The sequence below is a fragment of the Podarcis tiliguerta genome, assembly GCF_965153285.1.
Source record: "Podarcis tiliguerta genome assembly, chromosome: 8".
Classification (NCBI taxonomy): Eukaryota; Metazoa; Chordata; class Lepidosauria; order Squamata; family Lacertidae; genus Podarcis; species Podarcis tiliguerta.
This window is the reverse complement of record NC_139541.1, coordinates 78,245,891-78,273,291: the sequence shown is the minus strand read 5'-3', so window position 1 is coordinate 78,273,291 and position 27,401 is coordinate 78,245,891. Positions and strand designations below refer to the sequence as shown.

The window sequence follows — 27,401 nt, the reverse complement described above, 5'->3', positions numbered from 1 at the left end:
ACTTCAGAGAAGTGTGACTGGCCCAAGGTCACCCAGCAGCTGCATGTGGAGGAGCGGAGACGCGAACCCGGTTCCCCAGATTACGAGACTACTGCTCTTAACCACTACACCACACTGGCTCTCAGTACACAATACACAATAACTTGGGTTAAATTGCTGTGCACTCCGTGTTTTGATTCCAACATGAATATGTTTTATTCTATTTGTGGGTGAACTTGCAGGCAAATTTCTTCCCACAACCATTCTTACCCATTCTGACTTCACAATTATCTAGGATACCCCTCCTGGATACACAGAGTGTCTTCGATCTCTTCATGGGCTGTGATTAGTGAAAAGAAGAGCATCCATTTTGACATTTCTCAAGTTCCTGCTCTGAGTGAGTATTGGCTTTGCATGTCAGGACTTCCAGCTGCAGTACGATTAGTCAAAGCTCCCTTGACTTGCAACTCTTCCCAGCCATCCACTTCGCTCTTATACCTGCACAGGTTTTCTTTTCAGAGTGTGCTTCTACTATCCAACTCCTCCCCATCTGAAGGAGGCAAACTTAGAGAAATGATTTGCACAAGGTGAAGCAGGCATTGTTCTCTGAGGCTGGCTGATTCTGCCACACCTCTACATTGGGGAGGGTTGAATCCACTAATGATGCGCAGAGATGCCAGTATTAGTTGCCTCCACCTGAGGCTGCTTGGAAGGAGGCAAGACCAGAGTAGTAACTTGTCTAAGCAACATCATGGGCAGCCTCCTCTCTTGGCGGCTGCTGAGACCATATAACACCTGTCTTGAAAGACCTACACTGGCTCCCAGCACAATTCAAAGTGTTGGTGCTGACCTTTAAAGCCCTGAACAGCCTCGGCCCAGGATACCTGAAGGAGCGTCTCCACCTCCATCGTTCTGCCCGGACACTGAGGTCCAGCCCCGAGGGCCTTCTGGCAGTTCCCTCACTGTGAGAAGCCAAGTTACAGGGAACCAGGCAGAGGGCCTTCTCGGTGGTGGCACCCGCCCTGTGAAACGCCCTCCCACCAGATGTCAAAGAGAAAAATAACTACAAAACTTTTAGAAGACATCTGAAGGCAGGCCTGTTTAGGGAATCTTTTAATGTTTAATAGGTTATTGTATTTTAGTGTTCTGTTGGAAGCTGCCCAGAGTGGCTGGGGAAGCTCAGCCAGATGGGCGGGGTATAAATAATAAATAATAAATTATTATTATTATTATTATTATTATTGTTATTGTTATTATTATTATTATTATTATTATTAGTTGGTTGGCTTATATGGCTTCACAGGAGGCTTCAATTTATTTTACTGTATTTCTTATGTCACACTAGCATGTCCCGACACAATTTTTGGGAGCTGCCGCTTTTCTCCCTGCTGCTTTCAGGTGCTTGATGCACGACGAGATCTCTTAATGCTGTTATCAAACCATTACATTTGCTCTGGGTGCAACAGATCCTTGGGTACGTGTGTGAGAATGTTGCTCCGTGCAGTTTTGGTGTCATCTTCTCTCCTGTTCTTGCCCTTTTCTCTCTAACAGATTGTAGGCGGGCAGGATGTGGCACGAAGCTCGAAAGCATGAGCGCAAGCTCCGGGGGATGATGGTTGATTACAAGAAGCGAGCTGAGCGCCGGAGAGAGTATTACGAAAAGATAGTGAGTGTCTCCCTCTTTTGCTCTGCTCATGACTACCCTCCCTTTTCATCCAGTGTTCCCAATGAGGGAGTTCTCTCTGTCCTGCTCCTTTCTCTCCACATCCTTGAGAAAGGGAAAGGGAAATCATGGGGAGCAAGCAGCTCTTGAATGGCACCATCTGGTTTCTTCTTAAGATGTGACTCATAAGAATTCATAGAACTCATTGAGCATATGCAGAGGTCACAGGTTCAGTCCCTGCCATCTCCAGGAAGGACTGCAAAAGTCTTCATCTGAAGCCCTGCAAAGGAGAGGTGAGGAGCCTCTGTATAGGCATCTGAAAGCAGCCATATATAGGGAAGCTTTTTAAGGTTTAATGTTTTACTATGTTTTTATATGTGCTGGAAGCTGCCCAGAGTGGCTGGAGCAACCCAGTCAGGTGGGCGGGGTACAAATAAATTATGATGATGATGTTACCATAACTGTAACTCCCATCAGCCCCAGCAAGTATGACAAATGGCCAAGGATGATGGGAGTTGTAGTTTTGTATTCTGCTCTGGTCAGACCTCATCTGGAGTACTGTGTCCAGTTCTGGGCACCACAGTTCAAGAAGGACACTGAGAAACTGGAACGTGTCCAGAGGAGGGCAACCAAAATGGTCAAAGGCCTGGAAACGATGCCTTATGAGGAACGGCTAAGGGAGCTGGGCATGTTTAGCCTGGAGAAGAGGAGCTTAAGGGGTGATATGATAGCCATGTTCAAATATATAAAAGGATGTCACCTAGAGGAGGGAGAAAGGTTGTTTTCTGCTGCTCCAGAGAAGCGGACACGGAGCAATGGATCCAAACTACAAGAAAGAAGATTCCACCTAAACATTAGGAAGAACTTCCTGACAGTAAGAGCTGTTTGACAGTGGGATTTGCTGCCAAGGAGTGTGGTGGAGTCTCCTTCTTTGGAGGTCTTTAAGCAGAGGCTTGACAACCATATGTCAGGAGTGCTCTGATGGTGTTTCCTGCTTGGCAGGGGGTTGGACTCGATGGCCCTTGTGGTCTCTTCCAACTCTATGATTCTATGATTCTAAGCCACTTCCCATAAGCATAGACCATACTGTGCCAAGATGAAGCTGCGGTCTGCTTAGGAATGTGACAGCTTGTTGTGTTGTGCTTCTCTTCCAGAAAAAGGATCCCGCCCAGTTCCTCCAGGTCCACGGCCGTGCCTGCAAAGTCCACTTAGATTCTGCTGTGGCTCTTGCAGCTGAAAGCCCTGTGAATATGTGAGTAGCTTTCAGCTCTGTGCTGGCAATGTGGAAGTTTGTCTACTGAAAACGAGTGGGGAGGCTGCCCTTGTCATGTGATTCCTCCCCGAGGGTATTTTGGAAGGACTTCTAACCCCCTTCCCTTGACATCTTGCCCCTTGCAGGATGCCATGGCAGGGGGATACTAACAACATGATTGATCGGTTTGATGTTCGAGCCCACCTGGACTACATCCCCATGTATACTCCTCCGCTGCTAAACCCAATGTAAGGCGTTCATTTGCTTTTTATTATTATTCTGAGATGCATTGCCCCTTGCTTCGGGTCCCTTGCTTTGTTTGCACAATGAAATGGTTAATTGGAAGCTGAAAACAAAGAAAAGAGGAGCTTGGATAATTAGGCTTGACGCCTGACTTTATCATTCGAAAGGGGCAAGCAAGCGTTAAACGAAATAGTGGGATCTCTTATGTCGGGTAGGTTAAGGCCAGAATTGTCCAGAATCTTTGCACAGTTGGGCTATTAATGTACTGCACAGTTTGAGGCAACAGAGCCTTGTTGCTATCCAAGAGAGATTTGAGGATTTCCTCTGCCAGATCATTGCTGTACTACTTCTGAAGAGGAGGGTGGGCTGGTATTTTGCTATGAAAGGACCCATTTCGCACTTGAAATGCCTGCGAGTCTTCTCCAAAATTGTGCTCCCGTATTATGCAAATGAACATAAAATTATGCAGGCTAATGGGTATTCTCTAACTACTAGTTTTTAACCTTGTTTGGTATGTTTTTTAATGGTTGAAAGGATTGAGGTTTCATTATTAAAGTAAAATGCCCTGGTTGTCTTCATATCTAAGTGATGCAAAAAATGTGTGCAGGGATTTCCCTTAGAAACAGCTAAGCAAATGAATGGTTACATGCAGACCTGTATGTTTTTGCTTATGCCTTCATGGAGCATTTTCCCATCCTTTTAACAGTTGGCTTTGTAAGCTAGGGTCCAAAGAACCATGCAATTAATCCTGTGATGCTAAAGGAGGTCCCCTTTGACTTCTTTGAACGTGGGGGTGAGGGCCCTTGCTCAGTGGTAGACCATATACTTCACATGCAAATGGAAACAGCTTCAATCTGTGGGCTAGAAAGGTGTCATTTAAAAACAAAGGACAAAGTTTATGTTAAATTCTAAATGCACAGCCATCAACCAGCTTTAAGCAACGGGTTAGGCACCATAACTCAGATTTGTTCCCTCCCCACAAATTGTCGTCATAATATTTAGCATTCTAATCCCTCTTCCTAAGCCTCTTCCTCTTCCTTCTCCAGTACCCCAGAACAGGAGTCTGATGAGAGGAAATGCAACTACGAAAGGTATAGAGGTTTGGTGCAGAACGACTTCGCTGGCAGTAAGTTCCCTTTGACTTTCTTTCTACTTCTGTCTTAGGGCAGATGTCAGGAAACAGTAGAGCTTCTGTCCTTAAGGTTCTGGCTCAGGTGGCAGTTGCTGCTACTGTTTGCCAAGAAGGCTGATAAGTTACACCCCAGATTATTTTGTAGGTTAGTAACCAGGAAGCACAACTGATCTGATTACCTTCTCTTATATCCCTTAAATGGGCGAGATTGAGGGAGGGCTGCAGTATGTCAGACCCATGACATAGTTTGGAGTCCCCGTGATCAGGATATTGCTGCCTCTCTCTCTCTCATCCCCTCAATGACAAGATAAGACAGTACTGTCTCCTGCAAGTGCTGGGAGGAGTGGCCTCTTTAGCTGGTGGAGGCAATAACTCTAGATGCCAAAAACTCTCTGGTACTCGGTCCAATTCAGGGATGGGGGACCAGCCAGCTGAAGCAACACCCCCCCATAAACTGCCTCTCTTGTGTACGGCAAATTTGTGAAGACGCTCAAACCAGCTTGCCTGAGAGAGATGTAAGCATAGGTGTGTTTGCAGATAGGAACAAATTCTTGCTTGGTGCACGCTGAGAGCGGAAGGACCACTGTTGTCACTCTTTGCTTCCCAGCTCCTGCTGATACCATCCTGTGTCTCCCCCTAGGGGTGTGGTTTCTTCCTTGAGTGACAGGGGAAGAGAACATGGGAGTTCTGGAGGCAGGCTGCGGAGAAGCATTGCTTGACCAGTTTGGGGAGGCTGGTGGCAGTTCCTCTCCGCAAACATATCTGCTTGTCTTTTGGCTACCTGCTGCCTGAAACGGGTCCCTTTCCCCTTCCTAGGTGTGTCAGGATTGGAGGGGAGGGGGAGTCAGCAGATGGGGATGGAGGAACAGAGAGTTGTTCGGCCCTCTCAGGCAGTCTTCCTTGCGCTAGACCCGTGGAATTTCTGGTCTGCTTCACCTCCATCTCCTCCTCTCTCTCTCCCCCAGTCTCAGAGGAGCAGTGTCTGTATCAGATCTACATTGATGAGCTGTACGGGGGACTCCAGAAGCCCAACGAGGACGAAAAGAAGAAGTGAGTGTATTGGGAAGCTCGACTGAGTTCAGTCAGGGAGGCAGAGCTCGTGATCCGGAGCCTTTTGTATGTTTGAGCTGGTTCCTTTCTCCTACCCAGAGGATTGAGGACAGGTTGAATGTGTACGGAACAGGGGTGAGGAACCTTTTCAACTCAAGGGCCACGTTCTCCTCCATGCAGAGGACACATGCTAGTGTTGGGTGGGGTCAGGGGAAAAGTGGGTGGAGCAACAAATGCAGAATTTACCTTTGCACCATAGGCTAGTTTGGGGACACACCTACTCACACCTCTCTCTCTGTCCTCCATTAGGACAAGAGGCATGAGCAGAGTTCAAGGACACAATCAATCCTGGAAAAACAATTGAAGGGCAAAGCAGGCCAGTGAGGGTTGTAGTCTGAGGAGAGATCCAAGGGCCAGATAAGACACGTGAAGGGCCACATTTCACCCCTGTGCCTGAGGTTTCCCCCTCCTGCTTTGGAATATGACTAGGGTCTTTGTTTTACTCAAAAGCCTTATGAAGCAGTTCCTTCCGAGAAGAAATCCTCAAATTCTTTTTGAATTTCAGTGGCAACGTGAATGTATATTTTTATATTTAGCAGGCCCAGGTATTCCTTTCCCCCTCCTACTTTTGCATCTTTGAAAGGTTGCAAAGAGGGGTATGGCTTGATGACGGGGGAAGCTTTAGAATCCCAGCGCAGGTGTCTGTGCTGCATACTCCACCCAGCGTGTACTTAATGGGAGGGGTCTGACCAACTAGGTTAGCAGAGAAGAAGGCATCCATTGGCTACACGTACGAGGACAGCACGGTGGCGGAGCTTGAGAACCCGTCTGAGAAGAGAACAGAGGAGGAAGACTCGGAAGAAGACAGCAACACGGATGAGGATGAAGTTATCCCTGATATTGGTATGTCTCCAAGGCCCCCGGGCGTTTGGGATTGGGCTTTTAGAAAGTCTGGGATCTGACGGTGCTCCATTGTCCTCTCCCAGTATCCCCAGTCTGCTTCCTGACTTACGATGTGCTGAACATGATGTATGCTTCCACCCCTAATCCATGTGCAGTAGGTGGTGGTCTGTGGGAGATGGGGACCTGTATTCTTTCCCAAGAGCTATCTGCTGCCGCATGCATTTTCCCCCACAGCCACCCCACCCTCAGCCACTTCTCCCAGAGTTCTCCTGCCACTGAGGATGCGATCCTATGCATACTCACCTGGAAGTAAATTCCATTGAACTCAGTAGGGTTTGCTTCCGACTAGACAGGTTGATTTGACGATGCAGAATTGCCGTGTGGCGTTGGCTTGGATAGCTTTACAATAACTAAAATGGTATTACGTTCGTTAGTCGCTTCATGCGCAAAAAAAGAGGCTCAGGGCGACTTTAACAAGGTAAAAATACAAATGGGTAAAATTTAATGCAGTTTAAAACCCACAGTGCAAAATATCTGAAATACAGTGGTGCCCCACAAGACGAATGCCTCACAAGACGGAAAACCCGCAAGACGAAAGGGTTTTCCGTTTGCAGAGGCGCTTCGCAAGACGAATTTCCCTATGGGCTTGCTTCGCAAGACGAAAATTGACGAAAATTTTTGAGTTTTTTTTCGCTCCAAAACCCCTTTTTCTGAAGCGCTAAGCTGCTAAAAGCATTTTAGCAGCAAAACCGCTAATCCCTTAAGCCTTAAAAAGCCGTTTTTAGCCCTTAAACTGCCAATAGCGCTAATCCGCTAATGGGCTTGCTTCGCAAGACGAAAAAACCGCAAGACGAAAAGACTCGCGGAACGGATTCTTTTCGTCTTGCGAGGCACCACTGTACTCATCTGATAACATAAAGGGGACAGGTTGTACCCACCCCTCAAAAAGATGAGGCCAGTTTAGTTGCCATAGACCTAAGGGAAGAAAAAGTTCTTAGCCTGGTGCCTGAAAACTGATAATGAAGGCACCAGGTGTGTTTCCATAGGGATGGGAAAAATCAGTAGAAGAGAAATCTCACAGAGAACATTATCCCTAGTTAAATGAAGGTCCTCAGTGTGCAGGTTCCAACTGGCTCCCTTGTGTTGCTTGCAGATGTTGAAGTCGATGTAGATGAGCTGAACCAGGAGCAAGTGGCTGACCTGAACAAGCAGGCAACCACCTATGGGATGGCGGAGGGAGACTTTGTCCGGTAAGATGCCTGTTCTGTCGGGGCTCCTGAGCTTCTCTTCTGCATCATCAGCCAGGCGTTTCCATGGCGTTGGGCTTGTGCAGTGGCTGATGCATCACCTAGGTTACCCCGGACCTCGCATGGTACCCAGCCTCTTATTTTTAAACACCATGGGTGACAAGGAGTTGCCTGCAGGAGGGGTAGAGTATTGCATCCTTCCTCTGTGGCCAGCATGGAAATGCAGCAGGTCGATTTAGGAAGGTCTGGAGCTCTCTGTCTCTCCTCTACAGGAGACTGGTAAAACTCTTTGCAGGCCAGTGACTTCGTGGGTTTATTTGCAAGGCAGCTGGGTAATGTCATGGAGCTGAGAAAAGGTGCTGAAAAGGGCACCCAACATAATTTAAGGGGTAGACCACCTTCCCCAAGACAGAAGCTTATAAAATTATGAAAGGTTCAGAGAATGGATATGTAAGCTCACCAGGGACGCGGGTGGCGCTGTGGGTTAAACCACAGAGCCTAGGGCTTGCCATTCAGAAGGTCGGCGGTTCGAATCCCCGCCACGGGGTAAGCTCCCGTTGCTCGGTCCCTGCTCCTGCCAACCTAGCAGTTCGAAAGCACGTCAAAGTGCAAGTAGATAAATAGGTACCGCTCCGGCGGGAAGGTAAATGGCATTTCCGTGCACTGCTGTGGGATTGCTGGCCACATGACCCGGAAGCCGTACGCCGGCTCCCTCGGCCAATAAAGCGAGATGAGCGCCGCAACTCCAGAGTTGGCCATGACTGGACCTAATGGTCAGGGGTCCCTTTACCTTTATGTAAGCTCACCATCACCCCCTGTCCTTCGCTCATAATAGATTTTGGGGTCAGCCAAGGAGCTCTGGCAATTTGTTCAGGGCAGGGGAGAGGAATTTTTTTCTTCTGTGAAGTCATAAGTAACCTGCAGAATATGCACCTGCTGGCCGTGCTGAATAGCCACTGACTTGGACGCCAGTGCTGCAGATTATAGCTCTTGTCCGCTCTAGCCAGCCTAGCCAACTGGAGTGGTGGTTCAGAACTGCCACACTGGTTACTGCTTGCCAAAAGGGATTAGGCAGATTTCTTAAGGAGAGGTCTGTAAGTGGCTATTGCCCATGGTAGGTAAATGAAAGCTTCATATTTAGAGAAAGTCTGCTTCTGAATACCAGTTGCTGGGGAACAACCCAGGGGAGGAGGGGTGTCACCTTTTCAGGTGGTCTAGGTTCTGCTTGAAAGAGTACCCACCCTTAAGAGAGGCTGTTGCCTTCTCTTTGACTGGCTGCTGCTGCTGGACTTCAACCTGGTGCCCTCCATGTGTTTTGGGTTACACCTTCCACCAGACCCAGCCAGCCATGGCTGATGGCCAGGAAAGGTGGCAGTTGTAGTAGTAGTAATAATAATAATAGTAGTAGTAGTAAAAAAATAATAAATTTTATTTATACCCCGCCCTCCCCAGCCAAGACCGGGCTCAGGGCTGCTAACAACCAATAATAAAAACAAGTTGATTAAAATACAACTTAAAAAACAACATTAAAACATTAAAATGCAGCCTCTTCACAGGAGGAGAAAGGAAAAAAGAAAGAGGGGGAGGGAATCAAATTGATTCTAAGCCATAGGCCAGGTGGAACAACTCTGTCTTACAGGCCCTGGGGAAAGAAATCAGATTCCGCAGGGCCCTGGTCTCATGAGACAGAGTGTTCCACCAGGCCGGAGCCAGTGCTGAAAAGGCCCTGGCTGTGGTTGAGGCTAATCTGACTTCCTTAGGGCCTGGGAGCTTTGGGTGTTGCCATTTATGGACTTTAAGGTCCTCTGTGGGGCATACCGGGAGAGGTGGTCCCATAGGTATGAGGGTCCTAGGCCGTGAAGGGCTTTAAAAGTCAGTCTTAAAGTTGTAGTCTTAAAACATCTGGATTGTGGAGGCTGACCTAGCTGAGCCTAAGACGTGACCCTGTAGGGCCCCTTTCATGGGATAAAAATGCTGTGCTGCAGAAACCAAGCAAGCAGACACCTCGTAATTCAGAACTTGCCACCCTCTTTCTGACACCACATGCATAAAATGTGTAGATCTGTGTTAGCAAGCAGTAGCGTCTTTCCCTTGCAGTTGGGAGTTATTCTGCTGTCTGTAATGTCATTGAGGTCATCACAGGGCCAGTTGAAGGGGACAGGTACTAGAAGTCTGTGCTTAGGGGAACAGCAGCCCTTTCCCCCTTGGTTGGGGGGAGGGAATAGGGGAGGAGAGCCTGGTTTTAGCAGTAATGGCGGAACTACTAACTAGGCCTAAGCTTGCCACTAGGCTCTTGTACCAAATTGAGGGTGTTTTTGGGGGGTGGGGAGCACTGAATGTCTTGATACCAGTTAGAATAGCTGCTGCAAGACATTGGAAGGCCTGTGTCCCCCCCACGAATCTAAGCATCCCTGTCTTTCTCCCACCTGCCGCTTCCTCCCCTTGTTTCTGAAAGGATGTTACGGAAGGACAAGGAGGAAGCAGAAGCCATCAAACATGCCAAAGCCTTGGAGGAGGAGAAAGCCATGTACTCGGTATGGAAAGCTGGGGACCTGGGCAGTGCTAAGAAGCCCTCTCCATCTTGCCTACCCCGTCTTGCTACCCCAAGGGATCATCTGTGATCTCCTCTATTTACGACTGGCTGGACCAAGAGGTTCATCTTGGTTAAACAGCGGGGGAAACTTTAGCATCAATTCCTCATGGAAGCATGCTTGGGGTGCGGGTGGGATACCCCCCAAAAAACCTAATTTATTCCAGGGAAAACAGAAAATGGGAGCATTTTCTGAGCCTTTCTTGTGACTATCCCTCTTTCCAGGGCCGCCGCTCTCGGAGACAGAGGAGGGAATTCCGAGAGAAGCGTTTGAAAGGAAGGAAAATCAGTCCTCCGAGGTAAGCCTTTTTGAAGATGGGGGCTCAATTCAGCCGCTGTTGAGCCTGGGCATTTCTGTCTCTCCACAAGAGTTGAGAGGGAGCACCCGGGAATGCTTTTCCCTTTGTCCCTCATGGCGGCTCAGGGCACTGGGTGAGGGCCATGCAACAAGGGCAGCATGTATGACAGCCTCTGCAGGGAGGAAAGGCTGCTGGGGCAAAAATAGGCTGTGCTCCTTGAGTTGGGCTGAAGCATTTGCTGAGAGGTTGGGCCTTTGCAAGTCTCCCAGGATGCTTCTGTGATTCTAGAACCGGTGTCTGTTTTGTCCTCATTTAATCCCCTATCGTTGCAGTTATGCTCGGAGAGACAGTCCCACCTATGACCCTTACAAACGGTGAGTGGATGCAGCTGCCCCCCCCCCCGTGTGCGGGTGGGTGTTCGTACTCTTGGAGTTTCATATACCTGCACCCAGTGGGCGCACGGTTTCTCTGGTGGGGTTTCTAAAACAAGCCAACATGGGCTGTTCCCTGTCAACTAGACAGCCAAAATGTGGTGTTTGCATAGTTTGAGGCACCTTTGCTGCTGTAAAAGGCTGGAAGTGGAACATTGGGATATAAAGGCCAGCAAGACATGGACTGAGCACAGTTGCAGCAGATGGCATGGAATTTAGGCTGGATATCCTGCTGCCAGCTCATGTTCCTCCGTAATCCTTGGGTTGGTGAAGGGAAGGTTTTCATTCGCATTCAACAAAACATCTGTACAGTGGAACCTGGTGTTACGGACGGGATCCATTCCGGAGGCCGGTCTGTAACATGGAACTGACGCAAAGCCAAAGTTTGTGCATGCGCACAGTGCGATTTAGCGCTGATTCGCATGCACAAGCGGCGAAACCCGGAAGTAACCCGTTCCGGTACTTCCGGGTTGCCGTGGGACGCAACACGAAAACACATAACCTGAAGCGGATGCAACATGAGGTATGACTGTACTTGCAGGACACATGCTCTCTCTGTGTGTGTTTCGCTTTGTTTTAGAGAGAGTTGGGGGTCCAGTGTGAGGCAAATAACTCTGAGTTGCCTTGCAGGGGGAAACTCCATGCTGATGGCTTTGTGTTTTGACCAAGGCGGTTTTGCTCCCCAGCTGTTTCATAAGCTGCGTTGCACCACAGAGTTTGCTAGCGCTGCACTGAGCCCGGCTTGGGCTGCCTTCCAGGGGCTTGGCCCATCCTCTATCACACAAGTGGGGAGAAAGTAGCTGGTACAGTGGTGCCTCGCAAGACGAAAAGAATCCGTTCCGCGAGTCTTTTCGTCTTGCGGTTTTTTCGTCTTGCGAAGCAAGCCCATTGACGGATTAGTGCTATTAGCGCTATTGGCACTTTAAGGGCTAAAAACGGCTTTTTAAGGCTTAAGGGATTAGCGGTTTTGCTGCTAAAATGCTTTTAGCAGCTTAGCGATTCAGAAAAAGGGGTTTTGGAGCAAAAAAAACCCTCAAATTTTTTCGTCAATTTTCGTCTTGCGAAGCAAGCCCATAGGGAAATTCGTCTTGCGAAGCGCCTCTGCAGATGGAAAACCCTTTCGTCTTGCGGGTTTTCCGTCTTGCGAGGCATTCGTCTTGCGGGGCACCACTGTAGTCCACTTAATAATGCCTGCTGGTTGCTGGGCCTCTCTCAAAAGGACACTGGGCTAGGTGGGTTTTGGTCTGTTCAGACAAGCTACGTCCACAAGCAAGACTGCATCACCCAGATGGCTTAGCGCAGAGCAGGAATCCTCAACGCTCCTGAACACCTGAATTTTGCATTCCTCAATCTTGTTGGGGTGTCTGGTAAAGAGCAAGTGGAATGCCCAGCTGCTCTGTTATGCTGCTCGTAACCCTCAGTTGATTATCTGCCTTGATCTGTCAGATCGCCCTCGGAATCCTCTTCCGAGTCCCGTTCCCGCTCTCGCTCGCCTTCCCCGGATCATGAGGAGAAGATCACCTTCATCACCAGCTTCGGGGGAAGTGACGAAGAGGCAGCCGCCGCCGCTGCTGCCGCCGCCGCCGCCGCTCAAACCGCAGGAGCCCCCCGGAAGCCCGCCTCCCTCGGCAAGGCACGCTCCAGCCAAGTGCAGCAGGGCAGCGCTGCGGCAGGTCATAGCGCCTCCTCCCGGTCGGTAACTTTCGTACCTGCCTCGCTTTCCCAAACCTTAAAGCAGAGACCATTCCAGGGTCAAAGGTTGACTTCTTATTTTCTTTCCCATCCTCCCCGACTGCTCAGAACCTTGACCACCAACTTTTGGGAACTGCATTCCCACTGGCCTCTCCTGTGGGCCAATCCCCACAAAGCCAGACTGTTCATTGCAGAGTCTCCCCTGGGAAATGAGGGAGGAAGTAGAGATTCCCTTCTTCCTGTGGAATGCTGGGAAACCTCAGGGTGGTTGGCTAAAGGGATGTTAAGGGGGCCGGGCTCAGCCATGCTTTGTACCAGGGGGAGAATATGGGGCTGGGGTTTTTCTTTCTGGCTCATCTTGTATCTCTCCAACGAGAGCAGCAGTAGCTGCTGTTGTTTCACTGAGGGAAGCAGGAAGGCCAGAGACCCTGTGTGGCTGCCTTGAGTTAAAATGGGCCCTGTTGTACTTTTTGGTTGGGGCATCCCATAGCCCTGGGTTGCTGGTTTACTGCAAGTTGAAACATAAAATTTTGTAAACAGGCAAAATTGAACACTGCAAAAGGATGAGGTGGTTAACTTGTAGGCTGTGTCCCATAAGATTGCAGGTGCGGAAATGGTTTTAAAGGTTGGGGAGAAAGGATCTAGGCCACCTTTCTCCCTGCCACGCCAGTTTCCCGCAGGAAGGGAATTTTTTTTTGGAAGTCTGAAGTGGTATATCCCAGGTCAACCACCTCAATATGACAACTACACCATAGATTTGGTATTAGAACAGTGAAATCACTAACTGCTAGCTCGGGGACGTAACCGGCAAAACCACAATTGCATATTGGAAGCATTTGTTCAGTCTTTCACCGCTCAGAGATTTGGGAGGCTGCAAGAATCCGTACAGTTTAGTCATTGGCCCACCCCACCCCCAGTCTCTCCCTCTGAATCTGTTTCCATGCAGATCTTTTCCATTGAAAGCTTTTTTCCATTCATGGAGAGGTAAAAGTTGGCACGATCAGGAACGGAACGGATGCCGAGCTGCCGCGAGTTTACAGTGAGATCTGGCAGTAACCCAGCAGCCCACAGGGTCTCCCAAACCCTTCCTGCTCCTCTGGTGTGCTCTGCTTGCTGCAGCGCAAAGAGAGAAAGTTGAAGATGTGAATGTTTTGAGCTCCGGCGCTGTAGTTGCTAATTTGGAAGCTTCTGTCTCTACTTGCGGACCCGTCGGCAGGACTTGGGTCTTGGCCTCCCGGGGGGTCCTCCCGCACCTTCTCATCCTCCCTGCCCCCCCCAACTTTCCCCACACCTGCCGATCTGCCTGCGCCGTGTGAATATCCAGCGCCGTGACTCTCCTCTTTCCAGGCGACGCTCCACCTCCTCCTCTTCCTCCTCCACGTCGTCGACGTCCTCTTCCTCCAGCTCGCGCTCCAGCTCGCGGTCTCACCGGGCCGGGGGTTATCACAGAGCTAGCCGCTACGGCCGCTCGCGCAGCCACCGGTACTCCCGGTCCCGAAGCAGAACGAGGCGCTACTCGGCGGGAGGCTCGCGGGATGGCCGGCGCCACTCCAGATCTCGCTCCCCCGAGCGGGGCTGGCGATACGGCTCCCGCCGCAGGTCCAGGTGAGTCGGAGGAGCTCCTGATATTTTTGGGGGGGCGGGGAAGAGAGAGAGAGATATTTCTGTAAATATACCGTATTTTTTGCTCCATAAGACTCACTTTTTCCCTCCTAAAAAGTAAGGGGAAATGTGTGTGCGTCTTATGGAGTGAATGCAGGCTGCGCAGCTATCACAGAAACCAAAACAGCAAGAGGGATTGCTGCTTTCACTGCGCAGTGATCCCTCTTGCTGTTCTGGCTTCTGAGATTCAGAATATTTTTTTTTTGTTGTTTTCCTCCTCCAAAAACTAGGTGCGTCTTTTGGTCTGGTGCGTCTTATAGAGCGAAAAATACGGTACTTTGAATTTTTTCCAATCTTCCTCCATCGACTCTTATCCGAGACCAGGGAGAAGAGTCGATGGAGGAAGATTGGAAAAAAATTCAAAGTATATTTACAGAAATATTGCAAAATTAATGAATGTTAGAAGAATATTGGAATGAACTTACATGGTTTTAGCAGAAGTGTTATTAAGAACTATATGAATATTAATTGTAAATGTGTTAAAGTGGAATATTTAAAGTTAAATTGTGTTAGGATAAATTATAGAACAAAAATTGAAGAAGAGGGAAAGGATTTGTTGAATTAGCAAATTTGAACTAGAATACAAAAAAGGGAGGTGTGAGGAAGTCGAGGAAATAAGCAAATGAAAGATATAGACATGAAATTTGGATGTGTGTTTAAATGTTTTTGTTTTGTTTTTGTTGTATTGTTGTATTGTATCTTTTTATTGATGTATTGTTTGTTGAATCTATGTATTGTTTTTCTTTATTGTCTCTTTTTTCATAACCATAAAATATTTAATAAATATTATTAAAAAAAAAAAAGAGAGAGAGAGAGAGAAATCGATTCCCAACAACATGCTTCTTCTCTCATCCCTAGAAGCCATTCACGGTCTGGAGAACGCTACCGGTGGAGCAGCGGCAGGGGAGGGAGGCACTGGAGCAGCAGCCGCAGCAGCCGCAGCGACAGCGAGTCACGGAGCCGCAGCCGCTCAGCGTCTCCAGCCAGAGAGAAACTGCTGAGGCCTGCGGCTTCCCCAGCTGTAGGGGAGAAACTGAAAAAGTGAGCAAGGGGTGCAGGCTGGTTTGATTGGAGTACAGGGTCAGGTTTAAGGTGCTGGTTTTGACTTTTTGACGCGGGTGGCGCTGTGGGTAAAAGCCTCAGCGCCTAGGGCTTGCTGATCGAAAGGTCGGCGGTTCGAATCCCCGCGGCGGTGTGCGCTCCCGTTGTTTCGGTCCCAGCGCCTGCCAACCTAGCAGTTCGAAAGCACCTCCGGGTGCAAGTAGATAAATAGGGACCGCTTACTAGCGGGAAGGTAAACGGCGTTTCCGTGTGCGGCTCTGGCTCGCCAGAGCAGCGATGTCACGCTGGCCACGTGACCCGGAAGTGTCTTCGGACAGCGCCGGCCCCCGGCCTCCTTGAGTGAGATGGGCGCACAACCCTAGAGTCTGTCAAGACTGGCCCGTATGGGCAGGGGTACCTTTACCTTTGACCTTTAAAGCCCTATACAGCCTAGGACCCTTGTACCTACGGGACCGCCTCTCCTGGTATGCCCCATGGAGGACCTTAGGTAAAGGTAAAGGGACCCCTGACCGTTAGATCCAGTTGCGGACGACTCTGGGGTTGCGGCGCTCATCTCGCTTCACTGGCCGAGGGAGCCGGCGTACAGCTTCTGGGTCATGTGCCCAGGATGACTAAGCTGCTTCTGGCGAACCAGAGCAGTACACGGAAACGCCGTTTACTTTCCCTCCGGAGTGGTACCTCTCTATCTACTTGCACTTCGTGCTTTTGAAATGCTAGGTTGGCAGGAGCAGGGACTGAGCAACGGGAGCTCACCCTGTCTCGGGGATTTGAACCGCCAACCTTCTGATTGGCAAGCCCTAGGCTCTGTGCTTTAACCTCTCCTGGTATTCTCCGTGGAGGACCTTACGGTCCACAAATAACCTCTCCTGGTATTCTCCGTGGAGGACCTTACGGTCCACTTTGGAGGTCCTGAGCTGCAAGGAGCTTAGATTGGTCTCAACCAGGGCCCAGGGCCTTTTCAGTACTGGCCCCGACTTGGTGGAACGTTCTGTCGCAAGAGACCAGGGCCCTGCGGGATTTGAAATCTTTCCGCAGGGCCTGCAAGACAGAGCTGTTCCGCCTGGCCTTTGGTTTGGACTCAGTCTGAGCCTTATGTTTCCCTCCCCTTATGGTTTTGATTTATGGGCTACTACTAAAATGAAGCTGCATTTCAAATTGTATTTTAACCCGTATTTTAATTAACTGGTCCCCCCCCCCCCCCCATTACGCTTTATTGTAATTTTATTGGTGTTAGCCACCCTGAGCCTGGTTCTGGCCAGGGAGGGCGGGGTATAAATAAAAAAGTTATTATTATGATTATTTCAATTTAATGTTTGCAGCCTGCTTTTTCCTACAACAATTGTTGAGCTCAGGGTGGCTCACAAAAGAATTGCAATAGCTTTGGCAAGCGACAAACACTGCAGTCACTGCAGCATCAAGCACAATAGTACAGTGGTACCCCGCAAGACGAATGCCTCGCAAGACGGAAAACCCGCTAGATGAAAGGGTTTTCTGTTTTTCGATGCGCTTCGCAGGACGAATTTCCCCATGGGCTTGCTCTGCAAGACGAAAATGTCTTGTGAGTCTTGAGATTTTTTTCCGCTCCCCACCCCCTTTTTCTAAGCCGCTAAACCGCTAATAGCCTTTTAGCATCTAATCCGCTAATCCCTTAAGCCTTTAATAGCCGCTAATACCCGCTAATACCCGCTAATACCCGCTAAACCGCTAATAGCGCTAATCCGCTAAGCCGCTAATAGGGTTGCTTCGCAAGACGAAAAAACCGCTAGACGAAGAGACTCGCAGAACGAATTAATTTCGTCTTGCGAGGCACCACTGTATATCAACCTGAAAAAGGAACCCTTCTAGGAGAAGGAAGACTCTGATCTGAAACCTGTGCTGCCTTGTGGGATATTTTCCGGAGAAGGAAAGGCTAAGGAGTAAACCCTACACAAAACCAGAGTGGGGTCCCTAAGACGGTTTTATGGTGCCTTGTATGCCTCCTTCCGGCAACTCCTGCAGCCAAGCAGGTTTCTTCTGCTCAGGGGTCCACAGTGGCTAATAAAATCTGGGAATAGAAATAGCAGCCTCTGCAGCAAAAGGTGCTCCTTTAGCAGCAGGTGCATCTGAGCATCTTTTTGTCTGTACTGACGTTCATACCCCTTCCTGTCCCAGAGTGGGCACCCGTCTTTCTTCTGCTGCTGCAACAAATATAACCTGGTTTATCTTCTCTCCCTCCCTTTTCTCCAGGGCTGAAACTGCCGGTGGTAAAGAGACAGGAGCTGCCAAAGTCAGTAAGAATTTAAACCTCACCTCTTAATTTCCATCACTGCAGAAAAAGACTCAGGGAAACTTAATAGAGATGCAGGGAAAATAAAGGGTTGTTGTTTTGTAGAGTTTGGATGGCCACACTTGACTGCTTCAGACGTGGTCAGAATGTAGCTCTTGAGCACCTCCTTAGGGTGCTACCAAACCAGGAAGCCGTCTTTTAAATTTGGACCTTGTCAGGCTAGTGTTGAGGGGGTTGGGTCTCCAGGGAAGTTTGTGTTAACGTTGGGGGTTTAACTTTTTGGTATTGCCAAAGGGGGTGGGTGGGTAGCTGCTTTGGAGGGGGGTTTCCTGACCTGGTCTAGAATCTCATACCGGGGGTTGTCTCTTTGGGGGAGTCAGTCTCTCTCTGTCTCTCTCTCTCTCTGTCTCTCTCTCTGTCTCTCTCTCTGTGTGTGTGTGTGTGTGTGTGTGTGTGTGTTTGTGAATGCATGGGTTTACCTGTTAACTTGGATTTCTCTCTCTTGTTGACACTTGTACATTAGCCTGCCCTTTTGCACTGCCCCTGCCATGCAGCCCTGGCTTCTGGTGGTTTCCTCTGTTGGGACCAAAACCAGATCTTGCTTCTCCTTGAAGCCTTTTCCTTCCGTGTTTTGTGGCTCCGTTTCCCCTGAAATGCCCTGCCTGTTCCCACCCCACCGCATGGGAAACCAGTGTGCGTATAAAGAAACATGGCGGTGCTGCTGAGCTGTCTTCCTACCCAACCGTGAGCCCGTTGGGAAAGCATCTGTCATGGGAAAGCCGGGTGGAGTTGTGCCTTGGGCCAGCCTCCATGCATCCTTGCCCCTGGCGGTTGGGGCGGTTTAGGATTTACTCCTCCTCCTTCATTTATTAAATTCTTCATACCCTGCCTTTCTTCGGTGGGCTCAAGGTAGCTAACAGTGTATTAAAACAACAAAAGTTTCAGAAACCATTTAGGAGAAGTAATAAACAAAGCAGCAATGAGATATTGAAAAATAGAGGGGGGAAATGAAAAAGCAACAGCTGTCACATGCCCTTTCCCCAAACAACGCCATCCAAAAGCGTTTCCTCCCCAAGCCGGGCCTTAAAGCTGATGTTAGGGATTGCCAACAGGGTGCCCTCCAGATGTTTGATTCGTCTTGAGTGGCTTTCCGTGGACTATCCTGGAGTAATGCCTCCTGATCCTTGGTTCAGTATCCAAGGAGTGACCTGAAAGTGTTGGCAACCTCTGGCACAACCAAGGACCTCTTTTTGATCTGGGTTAAGAGAAACACGTAGACAGTGTCCCCCGTTATCAATACAAATTGAGTGGGCATTCAGTCCCAGAGAGCGCCACTGGGAGCTGTGAGTGGCCCCAGCGCGAGCATTTCTGACATCTCATGGAATTCCCTGAGCATTTAAACAATGGGGTATGGTGTCAGCAAGACAGATTTGAGGTATGGGTGGTGGCGTTTATGCACGCAGGAGGTTTTTAGCCCTAGCTCAAGCCACTGCACGACTGAAGGGAGTTTTCGACAGCACTACGTTTGTTATCTCGGTTACGGTGTCCGCTTGCTCCCTCAAAGATTGTGCTTCTTCTAGAAATGACTCCTGCCTGCTTTTGGTGTCCGTGGCAGAGCACAGCCACCCCCGCTCAAACGTTGCTTGCTTTCAACTCTTAAGGCATGAAAAGTTGGTATAGAGCTTTAAAAAATCAATGCGGAAAGCCACAGGTTCACCTTCCAGAGAGATCGCTTATCCAAGCAGGCAGCTGAGCCATTGGGGAGGTGGGGTTGGGTTGTCGGTGAAATTTGATCTTGCTTGGGCTGGAGCCTAAAGCAAAGGAAGTTATTTGCTAGCCGATTTCCTTGTTGGAATTCGTAGGGGGGGAAACTACTTGTAGATCTGAACGATGCCTGCAGCTCTTCAGAAGCTCAAGGAAGGAAGCAAAACCTCTCGATTTTAGGGCATAGTTTAACAAATCTACTGTTTCTTTCCCCATCTCTCAAAATGTAAAGCCAGGTCTCCCAAGGCATACTGCAAATGTGGCTTTCTTGTCTTTTCGCAGCTTATTTAACTCTTCCAGTTCAAGTTCTCTTTGTTTTAAACTGGGCTTGCTCAGGGAGTGCCCTTGGGTTAGTTTTCTTTATGTCTGGGCATGTCTTTAGGAAGTAGTGGTAGCTGTTGGAATTGATGCTCACAGGTGGGCACCCATGTCCCTACTTTGGCATGGAAAGTAAATATGTGGGGGGTGGGAGTCTAGTGCAGAGCTGCCTTCACAGCTGCTTGTCCTGGCACGGGGGGGGGGGGTGTGCAGGTGCTGGCCCCATAGTCCACGTTCTTCAAACAGTGCAAACGTATGGGAACCTCATCATGAGAGCCGTCCCATCATGGGTGACAGCATAGGACTGGCTGAGCCACAGTGGGGATCCTTGCTCAATGACTGCAGCACCCAGCCGCGACTTGCTTGTGTGCGTTTGTACCCTAAGGCAGAACCGTCCCATCTCCCAATGAGATTTTCTCCCAACAGTATTTTCCCGGTGAAGACAATTAACACATTTGGTCGAGAGTCACCAAGAGGTTCTGAAAGGCTAAATTTCAGCCACTTAATGAAGCGTTGGGTGGGGCAGGGCTTGTTTGCTTGTGTCTGGTGTTTTGGCTTTGTTTTAGCAATCGCGAGTGCTAGAACCTTGGCTTTTCTTCTTCTTTTTAGATGGAAAGGTGGGGGTTCTCAGGGCTTATGGTTGGGGTGGGGTACTGCATACCAGAGACCTCGGAAGCACCGCACAGAGGATGTTGGGAACCCCTGTGTTCTCTTGAGGATTAGCCCAGCCACAGGACAGAGTGGAGGAGAAGCAGATGGAAGCCCACCTTTGCAAAGAACCCTTCGAAAGTTATTGGCCTTAACAATTTTTACTGGCTGCCTGCGAAATGCAAAATTCAGCTCTCCGGCCTGCCCTTTTCAAGGCCATTGAGTACCAGCAAGCATTATCCATTGACTTGGATGCCCAGTCGCCGTGACTGTCTGCTGAACAAGCTTGTTGGGGTTGGGGTGGATTTCAGTACCCTGTCAATGTGTGTTAAGTTGATTCCTTAGAATCATAGAATCATAGAGTTGGAAGAGACCACAAGGGTCATCGAGTCCAACCCCCTGCCAAGCAGGAAACACCATCAGAGCACTCCTGACATCAGAGCACTCCTGACACTACCGCCACCTCCTTGGGAATGGCCCAGTCTAGATTGCCAGGGACTGTTTTCCCTTCCTGCAGGCTCCAGCTTCCTTTTCCGCACCTGAAACGCTCCTCCTTTAGAAAAATTAATCCTCTTCAGTTGAAAGCGCCTGGCTCCTGATCGTTACAGGCAAAGGAGCCCATAGGCCTCGGTTGGCTCTCCTCCTATATATCCTGGGGAGATGGCCTCCCTCTTCTTGCTGGGGGAAGCACAGCCCCCTTGAGCAGGGTGTGCTGCTGGTGAGTCCCCTGGAGCTCAGCCTACTCTTCCTTGCTTGAAAGTGGGACTCTGGTTCATGGCTATCTCTCTTTTCCTCCCTCCAGATGTTGTGTGCAGAAATACATTATATAGGGTCCCTCCGCCAAGGCCCTTTTCTCCCCGTGTATGCCTTCTCCCAGACTCGTTTGACTGTGAGCTCAGGCCAAGGGAGGGGCAACCTCTTAACACCTTTCTGTTTGCCTTCCGCTTGTAGCCAAAGCTGACCCCACAGGAGAAGCTGAAGCTGCGCATGCAGAAGGCGCTTAACCGGCAGTGTAAGCATCTGGGCTGGAGGACGCTGGCTGGGGTGGTGGGAGGGCGGGCGGGCGACACAGGGGAGCCATCTCCTTCTTTTGACCTGTTTGTTGCACACGCTCATATTCCCCACTCTGCCTCTTCAGTCAAAGCAGATAAAAAGGCCGCCCAGGAGAAGATGATGCAGCAGGAACACGAAAGACAGGTAACTGGCAGGCGCACTGAATTCTGCGGTCTGAAAAGCCCCATTCTGCAAGTGGAATAAACTTAAAATGCAGCTGGAATGGACAAATGCTAACTGGGATGCATAAAAAATATTTATGTACCGCTGTTCATGAGAAGAAATCTCAGAGCAATTTGCAACAGTTGTGCATAAAACCATACTATAAAAACCGTATAAAAAGTTACAAGTCAGAAGGCAGTTGGGTATTACGGAAGGAGGCATTTTTAATTGTCTGCAGAAACCTGATGGATTGGAAAAGTTTTCAGCAGGCATTTAAAAGTTGAAACCCTCGCTGAACCTCTATTGGCAGTGTGTTCTGCAGGACCAGGTTGATGACATTAAAGGCTGAGTTTCCCGTTGTTGTGTAGTAAGCCTTGCCAGCTCAGCCAGTAGAGCATGAGACTCTTAATCTCAAGGTTGTGACTTCGAGTCCTATGTTGGTCAAAAGGTTTCCTATATTGCAGGAGCTTGGGTTAGATGACCCTCATGGTCCCTTTCAACCCTATGATTCTAAGACAAGGTTGCAACACTAAAGGCAGGGTTCATTTACAGTGCTGTGCCCTGGTTTCTTCTAACCATGGTTTCTTCAACAAAAACTGCAAGTTGTCTCACAGATGAGCAAGCAAGCCACAGCTTATTTCTTTGGTTTCACTTATTTTCTAACAGCTCTTGCTTGCTTTGTAACTTGGCGAGTTGGCCAACAAACCATGGTTACACCAGACTGCTGAGGTTCAGGCATAGTGCCAAACCATACTTAAAAGCAAGCCAACAGAAAACAGCACGGTTTCACATTGTGGTCTGTTGCTACGATAGTCTACCGGGCTGGGCGTTTGGATGTTCAAACGGTCCTTAGCGAGGCGAAGCAAACCATGGCTTTCAAGGATGCAGAATTTTTATTCCACTTGCAGAATTTCCATTTTTTCGCTTCAGAGCATACCGTTTGCCAAGTTCACCCTTGGCTTGTCTGCCTTGCGTGGTGTTCACCCTTTGGCTGACTGGCATGTGCTATCTCGTCTCTTCCAGGAGCGGGAAGACGAGCTGCGTGCCATGGCTAGGAAGATCCGGATGAAGTAATGCCTTTGGGGGTTTCCTTGTCCCTCCTGGCACAGAGCAGTGGGGGAGCATTGGGGGGAGGGAGTGGCTTAGTTGCCTGCCTGCTAAATCTGCAGCATTTTTCCTTGGCAGGGAGCGCGAGCGCCGGGAGAAGGAACGAGAGGAGTGGGAGCGGCAGTACAGCCGGCAGAGTCGGTCTCCTTCCCCACGTTACAGTGAGTGGCAATGGGGTTGTTGTGAAACACTGGAGAAAGATCATTATTTTGGGGGTCCGACTTTGACAATGAGGTCCCTACAGAGATAAAAGAACTTCACCCAGAAGGTACCGCTCCAGTGGGAAGGTAAACAGCGTTTCCGTGTGCTGCTCTGGTTCGCCAGAAGCGGCTTAGTCCTGCAGGCCACATGACCCGGAAGCTGTACGCCGGCTCCTTCGGCCAATAAAGCAAGATGAGTACCACCCCCAGAGTCGGTCACCACTGGACCTGATGGTCAGGGGTCCCTTTACCTTTTTATATGGAACCCAGTTCAGCTACTGATTGATGAATTGTGTGACTGCAGTACATTGTTTATTGCTTTCTTTTTTGGATCAATGGTCTCATTAGATAGTAAAATTCATGCTAAATTGCTGTTTTAGGGGTTGTTTTTAAAAGTTTGGAATGGTTTAATCCATTTTGCATTACTTTCTGTGGGAAAGTGCACCATGGTTTTGCAACGGACTTCCAGAACGGATAAATTTAAGAACCAAGGTACCACTGTACTTCACCGTTTGCAGATTGACTCTTACTTAAAAAAAAAACACACACAACTGTCATAGAATTGTAGAGTTAGGATCATCTAGTCCAACCACCCGCAATGCAGGCATCTCAACTGAAGCATCCATGACAAATGGGCCGTCCAACCTCTGCTCTGACACTGGGGTAATGAATTCCACCCTCATAAAGATTTAGGTGTGACCATTAGCAAGAGAAAGGGACGCGGGTGGCGCTGTGGGTAAAACCTCAGCGCCTAGGACTTGCCAGTCGCATGGTTGGCGGTTCGAATCCCCGCGGCGGGGTGAGCTCCCGTCGTTTGGTCCCAGCTCCTGCCCACCTAGCAGTTCGAAAGCACCCCTAAGTGCAAGTAGATAAATAGGTACCGCCTTATGGCGGGAAGGTAAACGGCGTTTCCGTGTGCTGCGCTGGTGCTGGCTTGCCGGAGCAGCTTCGTCACACTGGCCACGTGACCCGGAAGTGTCTGCGGACAGCGCTGGCCCCCGGCCTCTTAAGCGAGATAGGCGCGCAACCCCAGAGTCGGACACGACAGGCCCGTACGGGCAGGGGTACCTTTACCTTACCTTATTAGCAAGAGAATTAGGTGGTCCCCCATAGCCGATTCATCCCTGACTCGCTTTTCTGCAGGCTTTGGGACCCTGAAAGAAGGAAGCAAATATTCCTGCCAGACGGTTTGCCAAACCTCTGTTTGCAGGGAGTTCCATAGAGCAGGGACTGTCCCACAACAAGAGGCTTTGTCCCTTGTAAAGGCTGACCGAACCTCAGGGGCACCAGAGGGTCTCCGTGATTTTTCTGCTTCTTAATGGCTCAAGGTTCACATCCTTCCCTTCCTCTACTGCGCTTGCTAAGAGATTAACAGATTTAGCCTAAATAGGCAAACGCGGAGAGTTCCGGAAATGTAATTTGGAGGTTCTTGACTTTCCCCCCATTTGTCTTGCAGGTCGAGACTACAGCTCTTCAAGGAGGTAAATTTTGCTTTTGCTTATCGACTCTAGTGGCGAAAGGGAGATAGAAGTAGGCCTCTCACTGAGCTTTTAAAACAGAGCAGAGGTGGAGATAGGGGCGCCTTTCAGAACCTGCATTTCTTCCTCTGAGCTGCCTGAAATATTTAAATACCGTATTTTTTGCTCTATAAGACTCACTTTTTCCCTCCTAAGGGGAAATGTGTGTGCGTCTTATGGAGCGAATGCAGGCTGCGCAGCTATCCCAGAAGCCAGAAGAGCAAGAGGGATTGCTGCTTTCACTGCGCAGCGATCCCTCTTGCTGTCCTGGCTTCTGAGATTCAGAATATTTTTTTTCTTGTTTTCCTCCTCCAAAAACCGGGTGCGTCTTGTGGTCTGGTGCATCTTATAGAGCGAAAAATACGGTACTTTGAACTTGAGGCCTGCCTGATCCCTTTCAGGCTGCAGATGTTCCCCAGCCACTGTAACAGTTCGCAAAGGGTCCTTTGGCACCTTCATGTCTTAGATTTGCTAAGGCATGAGCAATAGGCTTCATATGTTCATGGACACAAGCCTACTTTGTTAGGTGCAGGAAATGAAATCTCAAGTTCGCAGGGTGCGTGCGTGTATGTATTATTTATTATTATTTATTGAATTTATATACCACCCCATAGGCAGAAGTCTCAGGGTGGTCCACAGAACTATATATGTATAGTTGTGCTTGCTTGTGTTTGCACCCACCCACGTGTGTGCTTAATTTTAAAGGAGAAAAATGCAAGGCAGGAACTGAATCGCAGTGAGATGCAAAAAGTAAGAGTTTGTGGTCATTCGGTCCGAGCTTTCAGATGCATGTTCTGTATTGTCTTTAGCTATTTCTCCTGCCCTTCCTCCCAAAGGAGCCTGGGGTAGTAAACAACAAAACAGCAAAAACAATGCAAAGGATATTTTTTTTAAAAAAACGGCAGAATATTTTCCCAGCTAAATAATTTTCAGAGTTGCCAAGAATAATATATTTCAGCCAACAAGCATCTGGGTGAACAGCAATGTTTATAAATTCTGCCTAAATATTAATAACGAGGGAAACAGTAGGCACGAGAAGCCTCTGCAAGTGGTGGAGAGGTGATAACTTATTTCAGCATTGCTGGGATGATTGTGTCCACATCTGTCAGGGGACAGGAAGCCATTCTCTTTATTAAGACCCAAGTGACTAGTTCTGAACTTATGAGTTGTCATTAAGTGCCCTTGAAGTCTCTTTGTACAAGTAACATGGTTAAGTACATGCATAGTGGAATGTGCTTTGCCCTGCTTCCAAGCAGCTTGGTGCATTGCAGTATTAGGCCTTCTGATTTTTTTACTTTCACAAAACCCCTATAAAATGCAGCTGACGCAGAGGAAGACTTTCCCCAAGGCCAGCCACTGTGGGCTTTGTGGCTCAGCAATTAAAAGTGCTCAACCACTTCCCCATATCAAGTTCAACGTTCTTATCTGCTACGTTGTGTTGGCTCTGGCTAGTGCTTAACAGAGCGATCATCTACCACCAACGGGAATTGTGACTTTGTGGGACTCTTACTACTGTATTTTTCGCTCCATAAGAGACATTTTTTCCTTCCTAAAAAGTAAGGGGAAATGTCTGTGTGTCTTATGGAGCGAATGCAGGTGAGAGGCTCTGCTCGGTGCTCGAACCGTGTGGAGTGTGTGTGCAGCTCTTGGGGGCTTTTCCCCAAGGAGGGAGAAGGGCAGCCAGTCAGTCCCTTCTCCCTTTTCGGGGAAAAGCCCCCAGGAGCTGCACACATGCTCCACACGGCTCTTTAAAGAGCGCGCGGCGCTTGCTGGCTTTTCCGGGAGGTGGGGGAAGGGACAGAGGGGCTGCCCTTCTGGCTTTTGCGGGAGGTGGGGGAAGGGACAGAGGGCAGCCCCACGCAGGGACAGAGAAGGGACAGAGGGCAGCCCCACACAGCTCGTGAAAGGGAGCACTGAGCAGAGCCTGGGATGCATACAGGCTCTGCTCAGCGCTCCCTTTAAAGAATACTTTTTTTCTTGCATCCCCCCTCTAAAAACTAGGTGCGTCTTATGGTCAGGCGCGTCTTATGGAGTGAAAAATACGGTATGTAGGTTTCTCCTTAAGTTCTCATGTGACCTGTTCTTCTGCCTCCTACAGGCATTCGCGGTCCCGATCTCGGAGCCCTCATTACCGCCACTAGAAGCTGTTCCTGGTTCAGTGCCACGCTGCCCGCCTCCCGCCCAGCTGGTTCACCAGGCCTCATGTAATCCTGTAATAACGCTGTACATTGCTGGTTTTTGTTTCTATGCTGTCTAAATAAATACATAAATAAAAAACCAGAAGCGGTCGTCTCTTGACGAGCACCTTCAGCTGCACAGAACCGTCTTGCTCCCTTTCGGAAAGACTTTGGTAGGAGCTTCTAAGGACGTGCGCTTCCTTTCATCCCAAAGCTGTGTGTGATAAGCCCTGTGGAGATCATGCGCAGCAAGGAGTGAGGATGGGGAAGTCCAGGGGCTTCTGCTTGCATCCAGAGTCAGCCTGGGAATAAGCCTCTCAGCTCAAAAGTTGTGAAGCAAAATGCACAGGCACCAATCAGAGCAACTACTATGTGATAATCAAGCCTGCTCCTACTTTAGGGGGTTTTCTCCCCACCAATGATGGGTGGGTGAGACATGGTTTTCAACACTGCGATATATCGCCAGCTAAACATTGTGGTAAAGTGATATTATGGTGTCTGAAAGAAGGATGGAGCTATGTCAAGGCACTGGCTGGCTTCACGGTTTTTCCTGCATTGTGATTTTTGCTGGTGCCTGTTCTTGTCATTCACTTCCCCTGCAGGAGGCAGGGGAGAGCTGAGCTGGCAGAGTTAACAGGCTGCAATAATCTAGAGAGGCATTGGGATTTTTGCAGAGCGAGCGCACACACACAATCATGATTTGAGATGTGTTGGCAGGTCAAAAATTATGAAACTGGTATCACAAAATTGACTTCACACCAGTTTTTGGATGTTGTATCGCCCAGCCCTAGTCAGGGTGCTAGAGTGAAATATAGTGACCTAAGTCCAAGGGCAGGCACAAATGAACCAGGGGTCCCTTCTATGGACACAAAAGCCTTGCTGGATCAAATCAAAAGCCTACCTAGGGCAGCATCCTGTTCTCTGTGTGTAACTCAGTGTGAATCAAAGCACCGTGGCTGGGACCAGGAGGCTTGGAGTCCTCAG

At 49.2% G+C, this 27,401-nt stretch overlaps 1 protein-coding gene across 2 annotated transcripts; it reads left to right on the top strand.

Annotated features, from left to right (window-relative positions):
* The first annotated feature begins 269 nt into the window (after positions 1–269).
* On the top strand, positions 270–26,550 carry CLASRP (CLK4 associating serine/arginine rich protein). Of its 2 annotated transcripts, none has more exons than XM_083455258.1 (21): positions 270–376; positions 1,531–1,645; positions 2,797–2,894; positions 3,041–3,142; positions 4,184–4,263; positions 5,235–5,319; positions 6,077–6,222; positions 7,376–7,472; positions 9,925–10,003; positions 10,285–10,358; positions 10,691–10,732; positions 12,236–12,481; positions 13,829–14,086; positions 15,002–15,184; positions 17,432–17,471; positions 21,153–21,213; positions 21,340–21,398; positions 22,440–22,486; positions 22,602–22,684; positions 24,180–24,204; positions 26,339–26,550. In XM_083455258.1, exons 2-21 carry the CDS (start codon positions 1,547–1,549, stop codon positions 26,379–26,381), a joined length of 1,947 nt encoding a protein of 648 aa, XP_083311384.1. In that variant the 5' UTR covers positions 270–376; positions 1,531–1,546; the 3' UTR covers positions 26,382–26,550. The 2 variants fall into 2 exon arrangements, 1 of the variants encoding a protein (XP_083311384.1); XR_014514733.1 differs by having other exon boundaries at positions 273–376; positions 17,432–17,475.
* The last annotated feature ends 851 nt before the right edge of the window (positions 26,551–27,401 follow it).